The 17,575-nt window shown below is 43.7% G+C and overlaps 1 protein-coding gene and 1 long non-coding RNA gene across 4 annotated transcripts in view; one reads left to right on the top strand and one right to left on the bottom strand.

Moving 5' to 3' along the window:
• Positions 1 to 2,590, bottom strand: part of DPY19L3 (dpy-19 like C-mannosyltransferase 3) — a 77,915-nt gene extending 75,325 nt beyond the window's left edge. The window contains exons 1-2 of one of the 3 annotated variants that reach the window (XM_040253768.1): positions 2,397 to 2,590; positions 496 to 637 (exon numbers count right to left, since the gene is read on the bottom strand). In XM_040253768.1, the coding sequence (XP_040109702.1) occupies positions 496 to 598 (103 nt within the window). In that variant the 5' untranslated portion in view covers positions 599 to 637; positions 2,397 to 2,590. Of the gene's footprint in view, positions 1 to 495; positions 1,945 to 1,995; positions 2,101 to 2,396 lie in introns of those variants that run through there. The other 2 variants (XM_040253770.1, XM_040253769.1) reach the window with 2 other exon arrangements.
• A 189-nt stretch (positions 2,591 to 2,779) lies between these two features.
• LOC120873015 lies at positions 2,780 to 7,424 on the top strand. The gene is made up of 3 exons (XR_005723381.1): positions 2,780 to 3,052; positions 6,237 to 6,400; positions 7,390 to 7,424. It is a non-coding gene; the product is annotated as an uncharacterized LOC120873015 (long non-coding RNA).
• The last annotated feature ends 10,151 nt before the right edge of the window (positions 7,425 to 17,575 follow it).

Genomic DNA, 17,575 nt, shown 5'->3' on the forward strand with positions numbered 1-17,575 from the left:
AGTCTTCAACATTGTATAAACAATTTACCAAATTCTGACCACTTCCCTCTCCACCGGCCAAAAAGGCAAATAAAAAATATTCAGGAATTTGACTGAAAATAAAAAATTAAAAAATGTTTTCATTCATCTTTCAATACTTTAATGAATTGAGAAACTCACCCAAGTTAAGGCTGTCTACTGTTAGCAGCATACACAAACCAGAAAAATAAGAACTAGACTAAAATCTGAACAGTGGGAAAAAGTATTACCCTGAAAGTCAAAAGATCAGGTTGGCATAATCATACTGAACAGACACCTGAGAAGCAAAGGATTCTAAGCATAATTGTAAAATGAATATTATCAGATTGCAATTAAATCATCTGTAGAACTCTCAGGTAATAGAACAAGTTTCTTCAACTATTAGGTCTCTCCAAATTTTGTTCCTGTTGGAGAGTGATTATTTCAATATGCAGACAAAAAACAATCCAAAATGCTGCTTTAATTTAAATCACATACTAGATGGCAATTTATCTTCCAACTTCACATTTTCTTCTTGTGCCGTGTAATCCTCAGAAACTTCTGTGGTTTGTATTCCTTTTCTTTGCCTGATGGATATCATGGTGTCAAAGACTCACACGCATTGTTCTTCCAACCACTCCTACAAACAACACAGAAGTAAACCACCAGCCATATGTGAGTACCCTCTCTAGCAAATACACCCTAGTGCTCATCTGTGTTTTAGAGACTTTACCTGGGCCATTTTCCCATGCTTCCCATGCCCTCCCATTTTCCCATCCAAACCTTAACTAGCATTCAAAGCTACTCTCAAGACACAACACAAATATTTCTTTAACACAACCACATTTATAAAGTGTCTGTTCTATGGCAGGCACTGCCAAGAGTTAGGAACACAGGTGAGCATCACAGACAAACCCCCGCCCTTCTTCTAGGAAGTCGTCTTTTCCTGGGATGCACCAACCCCTACTGATCCTTCCCTTTTCTGAGTTATAGCAGTCATCATGCAATTTGTCACATCATTAGGCAGCTTCCATGGAAATGGTATTAAGTAGAATCTGTTGATGGTTGATAGCCTGATTTTGAAGAACTGAAATACTGTTTTGTCTCAGGTATCTCGATTCTGATACCTGTGTTCCTTCAAACAATCCACTCTGGAAGCTTTAGGAATATGCCTGGGCGGTGATGGAAGCGGGGGTGTGCCAATCAGGGCAGCTGCTCCGCCAGGGAGCAACAGTGGGAGTGCCAGCAGGGAGCAGGAGCCTGGTTTGGAAGCAGCAAGTGGGAGGCGGGGGAGTGCTGGCAGTGAGTAAGCTGGCTACCGTCCCCCAGTACATCTTGCGTCACTCTTCCGACGAACGAACAGCCTTAACTAATTATTTATCAACTATGACCTGCCGCCGGACATGATTGTTGGGGCAATTTATTAATTCCTAAAAGTAAACAAGTTGCTCTATTGAAAAGAACACATCATCCAACATTATGCAATTCATTCATTCAAACAAGCAAAAAAACCTGAGAGGCAAAACAGACTTCGGTGCAAACACGGAAAATGGAGAATCTGGAGCAACGAGACAGAAAACGAGTGTCGGCAAAGTCGTATCTCCAGAGATGAGCTTATCCCCAAGTTACCTCATCCTAGAGTCATGCTCAGAAAGAGGCTCCGAGCGGAGTTGTGAAAAATCCCACAACTGATACACTGTAACATATTAGGATAGAAGGCAACAAATATTTAAGTGTCAATTATGTGTGATAATTGCATGAACCCATGGAACAAAAGTTTCCCCATCAAATTACAAGCTACGCTATCTTAATGATTCAAAAGGGAAACGACAGCGGTGCTTTTTTCCTCCATTGCTTAGGAGGACCAGCGCGTACTGGACATCCGGGGCGCTGCAGGGCACGTTGTTCAGCTCACCTCCGCACCCCAGCCCTAGAGGACCAGCGGTCCCCGCCGGCGGCCGAGGGACCGGAGAAGTTCAGTAACTCGCCCGGACTCACCCAGGAAGTGGCGTGGCGCCGAGGCCGGAGACCACCCGGGCCCTCCCTCCGCTCGCGTGGCCAAAGCAAGAAGTCGCCTGAGAAGGCGCCCCGCCCTCGGCAAACTTGCTCTCTTCAGAGTTACTGCCCCCGGCCCCAAAAGTCGGGTGGACAGGGGGCGACCCGTCCCAAATCCGGTGCCCCAAGATGCCACGAGGGGCGGGGCCGCGCCCCCAGACTGCGCGACGGAGCGGGGCGGCCAGTGGGCTTTCGGTCTTTGCGGCTGATCTGGCCGAACACCACCAGGCAAAGGCGCAGCGCCACCCGCCCGCCCGCCCGCCCGCCGGACAGTCCCAGACCGCCGAAGCCTGGCGCCCAAGCGTCCCTTCGCGCCGCCCGCGGCCCGACACGCAACCACAAACCTGCAGCCTCAGCCGTCCTCGCGCGCGGGTCGGGACCGGGAAGGAAGGCGGCGGGCCGGCCGGGGGCGCAGAGGGTCGAGGGTGCGTGGCCTCACCACGGCCTGCAACGCGCCGGGGGTACGGCCTGGACCCCGCAGCCGCGGAGCCTTGTGCAACACCCTGGAAATGGGGGGCTGGGGGGCGTCTGCCGTCCCGGGGAGGGGGCGCGCCGGAGAGGCTGGGCCGCTGCGGCCGCGCCCATAGGTCCCGGGAGCCGTCCGTCAGCGCGGGCCCCCGCCCCCTCCCGGGCCGCCCCGCCTCGTCTCGTGCAGCGCCGGCCGGAAGGAAGCAGCGCACTTCCGGTCTTCGGAACGTCCCAGCCTGCGGGGTGCAGCTACCTCCGCGGCACGCGGGACCCCGGGAAGAGCACTGGACTCGTGCTGCAGACCGCAGGGCCGGAGGCCACCTTCCCCCACGCAGACGCCCACCACCCCGGGACCAGAGCGAGCTCTGGGGCTCGGGGGAAGAGGGCCGAGCTGCGAGGAAGGGTGGCTCGGATCGGACCGCGGAGCCTTGGCACCTCTTCGTCCCCCAGGGGGAAGGTGGGCGGGCAGCAGAAAACTGTTCTTTTCGCCGGCGCCCTCCTGTCCCCTGTGCTGGTCGATCCGGAGGGGCCGGTAAGGGCCCGACTGACGGAAGCACTCCGACCGCTCGGACTTCTCAGCTTCCTGGGTGGCAGGGCCTGCGCGCCCCTTCCCCGGTCTTGGCAAACTCCCCAGGCCCCAGCTGTCGCTGATCTGTGCTTGGAAGTCTTTCACCGACTGCCAGTGAGAGTAGCTACAGAGATAATTTCGTATCTCCACAGATGCCCTTTTTGAGGGGCGGCGGCCCACTCCAGTACTCTTGCCTGGAAAATCCCATGGACAGAGGAGCCTGGTGGGCTGCAGTCTATGGGGTCGTGAAGAGTCAGACACGACTGAGCGACTTCACTTTCACTTTTCACTTTCCTGCATTGGAGAAGAAAATGGCAACCCACTCCAGTGTTCTTGCCTGGAGAATCCCAGGGACGGGGGAGCCTGGTGGGCTGCCGTCTATGGGGTCACACAGAGTCGGACGCGACTGAAGCGACTTAGCAGCAGCAGGGCAATAGTATCTTCTCCCAGTTTTGTCTTCTAGAAAACAGTATGTTCCTTTTTTTTAACTCTCCCGTGTTACTCGTCTCCAAACTGGTGTCAGCTTTTTGGAGGGCTTTTATTGTTCTGTCTACGTACATATCTTTCTTAATCACACTGCGATGAACAGTAGGTAAAGCCTTTTGTCAGCAGATTCTCAGAGCACGTTAATTCATTTTTGTTAAGGAATGGTCCTCTAGGGCCTCCACCTGTGAAAAGGCTGCCCATCTGTTTAATTCCAGGAATTAACTTCAGCCAGGTGCCTTTCCTAGTTAACCCTGTTTGATATTTTTCTCCTCCTTTGTGTGTCTGTTGCTACTAATAACAAACACACATTCTGTGAGTATGGATTGAGGTAACTGCTGGGTGGTTTTAATAAAACTAAATGTCAGCTGTTTTTTCAGATGGTGTTTGTCATGTTTCAGCATGATTGTTGGTGTCTTTACTTCATGGTGTGGACCTGCGAACAGGGACTGTATATTTATAATCTGCCTATTTCACCCTAAGATGCAGCAGTAAAATACATTTCTGTGCTTAATAAATACATATGTGAGTTGATTCCTCATTAAATAGGATCCCCCCTTCTTTCTTATATAGGATTTTTTTATTAATAAATTTTCATGAGTCTGTTGTGAAACATGTATCTTTTGAGTAAAGGAAATACTGTTTGTTAGCAGCTGCTTGTTGTTTTAATATGAAATGGTTTTACTAAACAAAGCTTTGAGAGAAATAGACACCCACTGCAGAGAGTAAGTCTTGGTAATAAGTTAATTAAGAATGAATGCTTCATTCTGATACAGCAGTTGTGGCTGTGGGGGTGATGGGTAATGAGTGGTAGACCTTATCCCCCACTGAGCTCTGGTCATGGAATGTGACCGCACAGGTGAGCACTTCTTGTTTGTATTATGTTTTGAAACACAGGGGACTCTGGCTTTTCTTTTGTTGGGGTCAGCAACAGTCAAGTTGTGCTGAAACAGGTCAACTCAAAAAGTATGGTCGGGAAACCTGCGTCATCATGGACAGCTTGTTGGAAATTGTCAGAGTCTCTCCACACCTATTGAATCATAATCTGTAGGGGTCAGGGACTGAGAATCTGTAGAAGTTCTCCATGTGAGTCTGTGTTCAGCAAAGTTTGAGACCCATGGCAGGACCTTGCTATTCAAAATGTGATCTGTGGACCAGCAGTGCTGGCATTACCTAGGACCTTAGAAATGCTGGATCTCCAGCTCTCCCCAAGACCTACTGAATCAGAAACCTGTGTTTTAGTATAATCCTCAAGTTACTTGTATGTACGTCACACTGAGAAGCACTGCCCCAGAAGTCATTAATGCTGTTCACATATTTCCCATAAAAGCATCTTGCCTTGGACCAGCGGAGAGCTTGCTCTACTCCCCCAGCTTTCTTCTCATGCACGATGTTTGTGCAATTTTTAAGTTGTTTGGCTTAGTAGTGTGAACACTCTGGGTCACTCCTGTTTTCTGTGGCAATAGACTCTCCTGGTATTCCTTCTTTGTCTTGTCCAGTCTGTTAAGCCATGCCTGACTCTGCAACGCCATGGACTGCAGCAAGCCAGGGTTCCCTGTCCTTCAGGGTCTCCCGGAGTTCGCTCAAACTCATTCCCATAGAGTCAGTAATACCATCCAACCGTCTCATCCTCTGTTGCCCCCTTTCCCTGCCCTCAATCTTTTCCACCATCAGGGACTTTTCCAATGAGTTGGATCTTCATATCAGGTGGCCAAAGTATTGGAGCTTCAGCTTCAGCATCAGTCCTTCCAGTGAATACTCGATTGATTTCTGGCATTCCTTGATTTTTGGCTTTCCTTTTCAGTCTTTTGTAAGCTCCTTTTCCTCTCTGGCTCATGTCTCCAGTTTCCAGTGATACTGTGGTGACTCATAAGTTTTTATGTCGAGGCACAGCTCCTCACCTTCAGGTCCCATATGTTCAGTGCCTGTTGGAAATTTCCATGTGTACAAAGCACCTCAAACTCACCTTGTTAAAAATTAAACTTTTTCTAACCCCCAAAACTACTTTTCCTCCCATGTACCCCATGTACCTAATTGCCAGTAACCTAGGAACCAAACTTTATTCCTCCCTGTTGTGTAACCCAAATACCTAGTCAAATACTGAGTCCCATTGGGTTTATTCCTAAATATCTCAGAACTTGCCCAACTTTTCTCCCTCTTTATAGCCAGTACTATAATCCAAGGTACCATCTTTCTGTCTGGATCATTTCACTAGCCTGTTGACAGATCACCTTGCCTCTGGTTCCTGGTCCCTGGCTTTGTCCACTCAATCCACCCTCCATATAATAACCAAACTGGTCTTACTAAGATATAAATCTTTTGGTGGCTTACTAGCTTTCTATAAAAATCAAGCTCCTTAACAAGTTTCTAACTACTGCCATGAATCAGGCTCCATTTACCTCTCCAGCCTCATCTCTACTTCCTGTTCATAAATTTCCAAGTTTTTATAAGTGGTCTCCTTGCCTGACTTATCTACTATTCAGCCTTTAAATTTCAGCTTAAATGGTCCTTGCCGCTAGGTATTTATATACTCCCCTCTCACTGAATACAGCTGTTCTGTGTGCTGCATAGGATATGGTGGAAGTGATACTGTGGGACTTCTGAGTCCAGGTCATAAAAGACATCCCAGTTTTAGCTTAGTCTCTCCGGGACTGTTCAACTATAGGGCCACCAGCCCCTGTGTTGAGAGGACATTCAAACAGCCTGTAGTGAAGGCCCCATGGGCAGCACCTGGCCTGTGACCAACAACCAGCCTGCCGTGTGAGCGAACCACCTCAGAGCAACACCTGCCAGGTCCACGCCCTCCGTGCCACTCCCAAATATCTGATGGTGAGAATAGGAAATGTTTATTTTTGATATAGCCGAAGGGATTGGGGGGTAGTTTTGGTACACCATGATGGCTAATCAATACAGTAGTCATCCTCCATATGGATATATTGTCCATTATATCATATGGATATGATATATTTATCATCATTTGATATTTCCCTGTAATTTGACATTTACATGTTTTCTAGCTCTATCCTATTACAAGTAATGCTATAGAGAATATCCTTATATATATATATATAAGGATATATTTCTAGAATTATAATTGCTAGAACTCATATTTTAAATTAGGATAAACATTGGCAAACTACATCCCGAAAAGGTTAAAACTTCTGTGACTTTACACTTGGACCAGTGTGCGTTATGGTGCTTATTTCTCCGTGTCCTTGCCAACAATGGCTGTTTTTCATCTTTGCCAATCTTAGGTGACAAATGATGTATCACTTTAGATGTATTGCTAAGGTGGAGCTAGTTACAGCAGGAGACTATTGACTTTGTATTGCTTTTTTCGGTGATTTACCTTTTCATGTTCTTATATCCCAGGATTATTTGTAGAGTATGGATATTAATTTTTTTGTCATTAACATGCAGATATCCTCTCAGTTTTGTGTACTTCATACTGTGTGTTTACTATGCATGATTTTCCATTTTGTGTTGTCAGATCTATCCTCTTCCCTTTATAGCTTCAGGGTTTTTTGCTATGCTTAGGAAACCTTTTACCATCCCAAGATTGTAAAATTTTTAACATACTTTTTACTAGTTTTAAAATTATTGCATCCTTTTAATACGAGGAATGATAGAGATCTGATAGTTTTTTAAATCAGAGAATCACTTGTTTCACCTTCATTCTTACTGATTTGAATTATCTGTATCACATACTAATTCTTGTATGTATATGGCCTGTTTGTAAACTCTTGTTTAAATGATTCTAAAAAAAAGAACTAGTGTGCAACAGTTCTGCATAGTGTATTATTATTATTTTACAATAGGTCCTTGCAAGGAGATCAAACCAGTCAATCCTAAAGGAAGTCAGTCCTCAATATTCATTGGAAGGACTGATGCTAAAGGTGAAACTCCAATCCTTTGTTCACCTGATGCAAAGAACTGACTCACTGGAAAAGACCCTGATGCTGGGAAAGACTGAAGGCAGGAGGAGAAGGGAATGACAGAGGATGAGATGGTTGGATGGCATCACTGACTCGATGGACCTGTGTTTGAGCAAGCTTGGGGAGTTGGTGATGGACAGGGAAGCCTGGAGTGCTGCAGTCCATAGGGTTGCAAAGAGTCAAACATGACTGAGCGACTGAACTGAACTTGCTGATTATCTGTTTTAAATATAGTAGTGCGTACATGTCAATCCCAAACTCCTTATCTGTCCTCCCCTCCACATTTCACCCCTGGTAACCATAAATTCATTTTCTAAGTCTATGAGTCTGTTTCTGTTTTGTAAAGAAGATCATTTGTAACATTAAAAAAAATACTGTATATAAATGATATCATATGATATTTGTCTGTCTGATTTACTTCTCTGTCTGATTTAATGTGATAATCTCCAGGGCCATGCATGTTGTAAAAAATGGCAGTTTCATTCTTTTTACTGGCCGAGTAATATTCCATTGCACGTATGTACCACATCTCTATCCATTCATCTGTCAGTGGACATTTGGGTTGCCTCCGTGTCTTGGCTATTGTAGACAGTGCTGCAGTGAACACTGGGGTGCGTTTATCCTTTTGAATGTTTTCCTCCAGATATATGCCCAGAAGTGGGATCGCTGCATCATATGGTAGCTCTATTGGCAGGTTCGGTCAAACAGTTCCGTCACTCAGTCGTGTCTGACTCTGCGACACCATGGCTGCAGCACACCAGGCTTCCCTGTCCACCACCAACTCCCAGAGCCTACTCAAAACTCAAGTCCCTCACATCGGTGCTGCCGTCCAACCACCTCATCCTGTGTCATCCCCTTCTCCTCCTGCCTTCAATCTTCCCCAGCATCAGGGTCTTTTCCAATGAGTCAGTTCTATGCATCAGGTGGCCAAAGTATTGGAGTTTCAGCTTCAGCATCAGTCTTTCCAGTGAATATTCAGGACTGATCTCCTTTAGGATGGACTGGTTGGATCTCCTTGCAGTCCAAGGGACTCTCAAGAGTCTTCTCCAACACCACAATTCAAAAGCATCAATTCTTTGGTGCTCAGCTTTCTTTATAGGCCAACTCTCACATCCATACATGACTACTGGAAAAACCATAGCTTTGACTAGACAGACCTTTGTTGGTAAAGTAATGTCTCTGCTTTTTAATATGTTGTCTATGCTGACATAGGATTAATTTCCAAAATATACAAGTAGCTCATACAACTCAATGCCAGGAAAACAAACAACCCAATAAAAAAGTGGCAAAAAGACTTAAACAGTCATTTCTCCAAAGAAGACATACAGATGGCTAACAGACACATGAAAAGATGCTCAACATCAATTATTAGGGAAATGCAAGTTAAAACTACAGTGAGATATCACCTCACACCAGTCAGAATGGCTATCATCAAAAAGTCTGCAGACAATAAATGCTGGAGAGGGTGTGGAGAGAAAGGAACACTCTTGCACTGTTGGTGTGAATGTAAATTGATACAGCCACTATGGAAGACAGTATGGAGATTCCTTAAAAAGCTAGGAATAAAACCACCATATGACCCAGCAACCTCTCTCCTAGGCATATACTCTGCGGAAACCAAAATTGAAAAAGACACATGTATCCCATTGTTCATTGCAGCACTATTTACAATAGCTAGAACATGGAAGCAACCTAGATGTCCATTGACAGATGAATGGATTTAGAAGTTGTGGTACATATATTCAATGGAATATTACTCAGCTGTAAAAAGGAATGCATTTGAGTCAGTTCTGATGAGGTGGATGAACCTAGAACCTATTACACAGGGTGAAATAAGTCAGAAAGAAAGATAAATATCATATTCTAACACATATATACAGAATCTAGAATAATGGTACTGAAGAATTTATTTACAGGGCAGCAGTGGAGAAACAGACATAGAGAATAGACTTATGGACATGGGGAGAGGGGATCAGAGGGTGAGATGTATGGAGAGAGTAACATGGAATGTTACATTTCCCATTGCCAATGGGAATTTTCTGTATGGCTCAGGAAACTCAAACAGGGGCTCTTTATCAACCTAGAGGGGTTGGATGGGGTGGGAGATGGGAGGGAGGTTCAAAAGGAAGGGGATATATGTATACCTATGGTTGATTCATGTTGAGGATTGACAGAAAACAAAATTCTGTAAAGCAATTATCCTTCAATAAAAAATTAAAACACCCCCCCCCACACACACACAAAATAATAAAAGAGCAGTGGTCTCTAAACTTTTATCTCACAACTTAAATAACAAATTTTGTCCTGTCTCTGTGTGTATACACACATATTATTTATATATAATATATAGATATAATACAGATAAATATATGTGTGTATGTATATATTGTTTAGTCACTAAGTCATGTCTGACTCTTGTGACCCCATGGACTGTAGCCCACTAGGCTCCTCTGTCCATGGGATTTCCCAGGCAAGAATACTGGAGTGGGTTGCCACTTTCTTCTCCAGAGGATCATTCCAACCCAGGGATCGAACCTGTGTCTCCTTCATTGGCAGGTGGATACTTTACCACTGAGCCACCAGGGGAGCCTGTGTATGTATGTGTGTACACACACACACACACACACACACACACACACACACTACTTATGTATATGGAAATGCTAGTATGTCTTCCTGCATCCCATGTGTTGCTTTATATACTGCTTGTGTATGACCCATGTCATAGACCTCAGAGATCAGATGTGTCTACAGCATTCTTTCCAGCCTGATTTGGCAAACGTGGTCTTAAGCACCCCATGCTGAGTCCTAAGGAGGATCTCAGTGCTCAGAGATCATTCTGGAGTTGCACAGGAATCAACGTTACCGCAGAGTCCTCCTCCCTCCGTACTCCCTCTTCTCAACCTCCACCCCCATTTAAAATATTTGGTTCCTTGCTAAGAGTAGGCATTATGTAATATCATTCATAACTTTTTCTCTCTTCCTTTGATCAACTGGGTTTGTAATGGCTTAAACAGTGAAATTTATAGGCAGATTAGCATAGGTGCAGTTATCCAAGGACTCTATTATTTACACAGTCAGTGTTTTTATTTTCTTCAACACCTGCTACTCTTCTTACCTCCACTCTGTGTTAGTTTCCACCTACACCTTTCTTTTCTGATTCTATGGTTAACTATTGTACTTGTGTATTTTTGAATGGGGAAAACAAAATGCTAGTGCTTTATCACTCAAGCTCTAGGCCAAATGTGATGATTCCTAGATGTAGGCTTTTCAAATCCACAAAGCAGTGGCCTTGGCTAGGCTTTCCAATTTGTTCTCCTAGACTGCACTAGTATCTTTCCCTGCAAAACAGCGTATACACAACAGTGTCTGAAGACCCTAGAAGCAGATATTTCTGGCTTCGGTATTTTTTTTTAATAGGAAGAAGTAGGACTTTTAGCCATAAATATATGTGTTTCTAAAACCCTCAAATTCAGATGTTTTATCATTTCTTTTTTGTATATATTTTATTAGTTCCAGGTTTCTGATGGGTTCAGAGTATGTCCAAGTGTGTGTGTGTGTGTATATATATATATATATATACTGACTGTGCTGTGGCTTACTTGGCCCATGCAAACTCTTAGTTGCAGCATGTGGGAATTAATTCCCTCACTAGGGATCAGGCCCCCTGCATTGGGAATATGGAGTGTCAGCCACTGGACCACCAAGTCCCCCTAAAATATTTTTTAACCAACTCACACAATGGAATTGATGATTGGTTGTTGGAAGGGATCTTGCTTTAGGGATATATGCCTTAGTCACTTGGAGCCCAAAACAAAGATCTGGCCAAATATTTACCCAAAGGCATTATACCAGGGAACTTTGACCGCATACTTGTTTAAGCATGCCACTTAAGAGAATCAGCATTAGAAATACCACTGATGAGAGCAGTGGTAGGGTAGAAAGCGGGGCAGCAGGGTTAGTTACAATACAGTGACTGTAATAATGGAGTTCAGATTCCAGAGAAAACAGAGGTGGTGGTGTGATTGCTGTTGCTGTTGAGTTGCCAAGTCCTGTGTGATTCTCTTTTGACCCCATGGACTGTGGTCTGCCAGGCTCCTCTGTCCATGGGATTTCCCAAGCAAGAATAGTGGAGTGGGTTGCATTTCCTTCTATCATTTCTTAAATTATGGCTAATCTAGCACTGGGTTGAATTTTCACTAACACTTATCCAATCCTGGTCCCCAAACTTTCCTGAGTCCACCCGTGGATGTTGATAAACTTGCTTAAGAATTCAGAGGACTGATTGCATTTCATCAGGCCTGAAAGCTGCTAGGACTCAAATGACCTCAATAGCTGTGTGGAGACTGGAGTGGGCGGGCTTTGTCCGTTGTGCTCCCCATGTGATGGAGGAAAGAACACAGCTGACTCTGAGAGGTTTTTAATCACCATCTCTTGATGGATTAAAATGTTTTCAGCCAAGATACCGGGAAACAGGGCTTGTTTCTTCTGACCACTGTCACCAACCAGCTCATCTGTATGAGCATGACTTCTCCATGGTGACACTATTCCTTCCACTCCCAATAGGGAGAAAATGGGTTCTTAGGAGTTGAAAAAAGAATTCATGTTATGTATTGGGTTGGTCAATGTTACAGAAAAATCCAAATGAATTTTTTGGCCAACCCAGTATAAAATGCAGATATACAGTGTATCTAAGGTATTCAAATTTCATGGAGGAGAGGTGATCAGGAAATATGTCTAGAAAAGTTTCCTTAAGGAGGTGATAATGAGAAAAAGGTTGAAATGCTGATATAGATTAAGTTTTGGGGGTTGGAACCCTGACTAAATCCTAGCAGTAAACTTTTTTCTTTAGTGAATTTTCACTATGCATGAGTGTGTGGCAGGGGGCAGGGAGGAAGATGGGAAATGTTAGGTTACATCAACAGATAATGGTTAAATACAAGTGCTGCTTTGGGTTTTATCTTTGCCCCTTCTGCCTTTTTCCTTTGGACAAAAAACAGAAAGTATTAGTCACTGAGTCATGTCTGACTCTGTGATCCCATAGAGTGTGCAGCCTGCCAGGCTCCTCTGTCCAGGGAATTCTCCAGCCAAGAATACTGGAGTAGGTAGGCAGGCATTTCCTTCTCCAGGGGATCTTCCCAATCCAGGGATTGAACCCAGGTCTCCTGCATTGCTGGTGGATTCTTTACTGTCTGAGCCACCAGGGAAGCCCTTTCTCCTACCTGATCCTAATTCTTCTTGGTGGAACTACAAGAGCTACGCCCCATGCCCACAGGACAGTACCCCACAGAATGAGGCTGGCTTTGGGGCTGGCCTGCAGGTGTACTTCAGAATTAGGATTGCTCTGCAACCAGAGTCCTGCAGGTCAAACTGTCCTGTGTGATGGTTAGAAGACTGACTTTCATGTCAGAGCCTTGCATGGTCTAAGGACAGTTCTCACTGTTTTCAAGAACTTCCACCCTTCCCTAATAGTCCTCTGCACTCCTACATAGTCAGCAGTTGGTTATACTGAATGCATACAATTTAAAGTACCATTCTTTTTCCTTGCGCCATTCTGCCAGGTTACTAGCTTATTTAATGAAAGAGGCATTCTTACATAGTCCTTAATGGTGGTTTATGGATGTAAGAGAGGGACTGATATAATGGTAGCAGGGTAATGTTCTGCTACTTTATCCCAGGCCATTGTCTTTTGAGATGTGACATGAGGTGTATACAATATAGTCCAAGTACCAAGTTTGTCTTTTTTGGGTCTATTTTAAGAGAGAGGATTATTTTGAGTTATTGTTGTTCAGTCACCCCGTCATGTCCGACTCTTTGCCACTCCATGGACTGCAGGACTCCAGGCCTCTCTATCCCTCACCATCTTCTGAAATTTGTCTAAGTTCATGTCCATTGCATCAGTGATGCCATCCTCGGACGCCCTCTTTTCCTTCTGCCCTCAATCTCTCCCAGCATCAGAAACTTTTCCAACGAGTCAGCCGTTCTCATCAGGTGACCAAAATACTGAAACTTCAGCTTCAGCATCAGTCCTTCCAATGAGTATTCAGGGTTGATGTCCCTTAAGACTGGCTGGTTTGACCTTGCTGTCCAGGGGACTATCAGGAGTCTTCAGCACCACAGTCTGAAGGCATCAATTCTTCTGTGCTCTGCCTTCTTTACGGTCCAGCTCTCACAACTGTGTGTGGCCACTGGGAAGCCCATAGCCTTGACTATACAGACATTTGTCTGCAGTTACGTCTCTGCTTTTCAACACACTGTCTATGTTTGTCATAGCTTTCTGCCGAGAAGCAATCGTTTTCTGATTTCATGGCTGTAGTCACCCTCCACAGTGATTTTAGAGCCCAAGTAGAGGAAATCTGTCACTACTTACACCTTTTCCCCTTCTATTTGCCATGGGGTTGGATGCCATGATCTTAGTTTTAAGCCAACTCTTTCACTCTCCTCCTTCACCCTCATCAATAGGCGCTCCAGTTCCTCTTTGCTTTCTGCCACTAGAGTGGTATCATCCACATATCTGGGGTTGTTGATGTTTCTCCTGCCTACGTGATTCCAGCTTGTAACTCATCCAGTCAGACATTTCTCATGATGTATCCTTCCTCAAAACACAAACCAGTATTGTTCTTAGATTCTTTTCCAAGGCTGTAACAGGAAGCTTTGATACCATGATTTATAAGGGCATTTAATGCCTCCCTGTCCCCAACACACAAAATGAACACTCAAACAATGATAGGAGCCACTGTTTGAGCTCACAGATGGCCAGACCCTTTATACCCATGGTTCCTGATCTTCAAACAACTCTACAAGGTTTAAGTATCACTGCTTTACAGATGAAGAAACCAAGGCTCAAAAAAAGGTTAAAAGCCTTACTCAAGGTTACACAGCTTAGACCCAAGGACCATCTGGAACTGGCAGAACTTGACTAGGTATCTTACAGACGATCTTCTCCTTTAGTCCACATAACTCTGAGGTAGGTGTTATAATGTCAGTTTGACATTTCAGAAAATAAAAGCAATAAGTGAAGTTACAAGAGGTTAAAACAGGTAAAAGCAAACTATATTTCACCCCAGCTAAGGTAGCAATACTCACTCTGCATGCAGCCTAGTGGGCTGTCCAGGGACATGATGACTGCTTCCCCATTAGGAAGATTCACACTTTTTTCCCCCCCTGTGATTACAAAGCAGCTTTTAAAAAGTGTCACACATAGGGGCTCAGGATGGAGGGGACACATGTATGCCTATGGCTGATTCATACTGATGTATGGCAAAAACTATCACAATGTTATGAAGTTAATTATCCTCCAATTAAAGTAAATAAAGTGTCACACAGTAAACTGGAACCTTTTTATCAGCACTGGCACACAGAGCACAGGGGTGGCTCCAACTGGGCAGATTCTGAAGGGTTTGTTAACCTACAAGGTGACACCCTGCATGGACTCGTCTCAGCATCACGACCGTACCGTCTGCCTTCTCATGCTTCATATGGAGAAGGGTTTAGAAAATAAAGAACCTTGAAACCAGTGGTTTCCCACAATTATTTATCTCTGCACAACTATTTTTTTTGTAGAATGTTAGCTGTAGAGGACCAGAAATAAATACAGCTTAAGATTTGAACCGTATCCCGCTGTACGTTTTCTTAGAAGCCTGAAATAGAATTTTCTAACACCTTTTGTGGTTGGAAATACTGAATTTAAATAGGATTGCAGATACAAACATGTAGATTGATGTATCTATTTCTGTAAAATGCAGCCACCATTTTGGTGAAGTATGGATACTAAAATTAATAAAACGACAAGTAGAAAAAAAAAACACCCCAAATCTGGAGATACGCACTGTAGTGACAATAAGCCTTTACATAAATTAGGTACTAATAAAAGATCTGAAAAATAAGTAACTTATTTTGTTGAGGTCTCTCTTCACTTCACAATTTTCTGTAGTGTACATATTTAAGATGATATACTTTATTGATAATTCAACAAGGCTTCCCTGGTGGTCTAGTGATTAAGAATCCGCCTGCCAGTGTGAGGTATATGGGTATGACACCTGGTCTGGGAAGATTCCACATGCTACCAGGCAGCTAAGCCAGTGTTCCACACCTACTGAACCCCAAGCGCTCTATGGCCTGCGCTCCACAAGGGAAGCCCCCACAATGAGAAGCCTGTGTACCGCACCTAGAGAGCAGTCCCTGCTTGCTGCAACTGGAGAAAGCCCACATGCAGCAACGAAGACCCAGCACAACCTAAATAAAGAAATACATCTTTAAAAAATAATTTTAAAAACATGTTACTATTACTGATACCAGTGGCAATGACATGGATAATTATTCTTTTACTTTTTAAGACGATAAAGCTGAGAAATTAGGGCTTACCTTGTGGTCCAGTCAGGAAAGAGCCTGCCTGCAATGCAGGAAACCCAGGTTTGATCCTTGGGTCAGGAAGATCCTGTGGAGGAATAAGTGGTAACCCACTCCAGTATTCCTGCCTGGGAAATCCCATGGACAGAGGAGCTTGGTGGGCTACAGTCCATGGGGTAACAACAGTTGGACACGACTAAGCGACTAAATGACAACAAAGCTGAAAAATCAGAAAGATGAAAATAGTTGCATCTGACCGCATGGTTAAAGAGTAAATAAAACCCCACCCACCTGTCTTATCCTTTTCAAACAACGGCCCCATGCGCCTCTGAATTGCCATGAGGGTGTCTTACATTCAGGTTTGCAAACTGTTCCAAATGGGTCCTTTACTATCTGGATTAAATGACACAACTGGTGTAAATGTGGTTGAGTTAGGAAGCAAAACAGTACCAACACCTGATGATCTAAGAATTTATACTAGATGCCTAAAATTAAACTTTAATTCAAAGGATGATCTACTATAATCAACGTTTTTTAAGGCAAACAATTTAAACAGGAGTTACTCATACTGGAAAAATAATAGATAAAAATCAATGTCATAGCACTTTATGGTTCAAATGAGAAAACTGGATACAATATATCACCAGAAGAACGAGGTCTACAGTCCCCCAGCACAACACACACACTGGATTCTGCTACACATTTAGGACTCTGGAAATGCTTTAAGCACCTTAGTCACTTGGATTCTAAGATATAAACCAAAACATACTCTCTACTGTGTGGCACCAATTAAAAACAGAAACATCTCAAGAATTTACAGGGCCAAGAATGTTTATTTTACATCTTTGCTGCTTGATACAGAAGAAATCTATGTAGGTGAGTACTGTGACTTTTTCTTAGCTCTACCAGTTTAATCAACAGTTCTACATCAAAGGCAACCACAACCATACCCGACCTGAATCCGGTTTTAGGCTCAGAAAAGCTATTCATTATAAAGAGGTGGATCTGAGGCTCTTCTTTATATCCTGGATCATGCAAGTCAACTTGGTCACCACGGTTGAGTGGATTAGCTGCCATGGTTACCTCCCACCGCAGTGAAGGGGTGAAGGGGTGAAGTAGGGAGGGTACATCAGCACCTTAAGGTTGTCAGAGGAAAAGGGTACTTTTTAAAATGGCATTATTATTTAATTATGTTATTTTAAACAAATGTTTGGCTTTAAGTAGGGATTATGAAACACTGAGGTTGAAGTTGTAAATTATGGGTAGGGCTATAGAAGAAGACTATAAAAGTTAGAGGGAGAGATAATATAGTTATAAAATAGTGCTATATAATATAGTTTTCTGTATAAGAAGCCTTTTTTCTTTCTCAGAGCTTTAAAGCACAGATCATACCACAGTTCTATGTCGGAGGTCAGCAAACTCTACCAAATGATTTACTATTAAACAGATTGTAAGTTGGGTTTCACGGTGCATGTATTTTGTAATAACTATTTTGTGCTGCTGTTGTACGTCAAAATTAGCCATATACAATATGCAAATGACTGGGTATGGCTGTGTTGCAATAAAACTTTACTTTTACAAATATGGGTGTCAGGCCAGATTTCAAGCAAGAGCTGTCAGTTTACTAATCCCTCTTCTAAATCACCACAGAAATACAATGTGAGCCACATATGCAATTTAAAATTTTATAGCAGCTACACAAAAAAATAAGCAGGTGAAA

Source organism: Oryx dammah, unplaced genomic scaffold (genome assembly GCF_014754425.2).
Source record: "Oryx dammah isolate SB20612 unplaced genomic scaffold, SCBI_Odam_1.1 HiC_scaffold_13, whole genome shotgun sequence".
Classification (NCBI taxonomy): Eukaryota; Metazoa; Chordata; class Mammalia; order Artiodactyla; family Bovidae; genus Oryx; species Oryx dammah.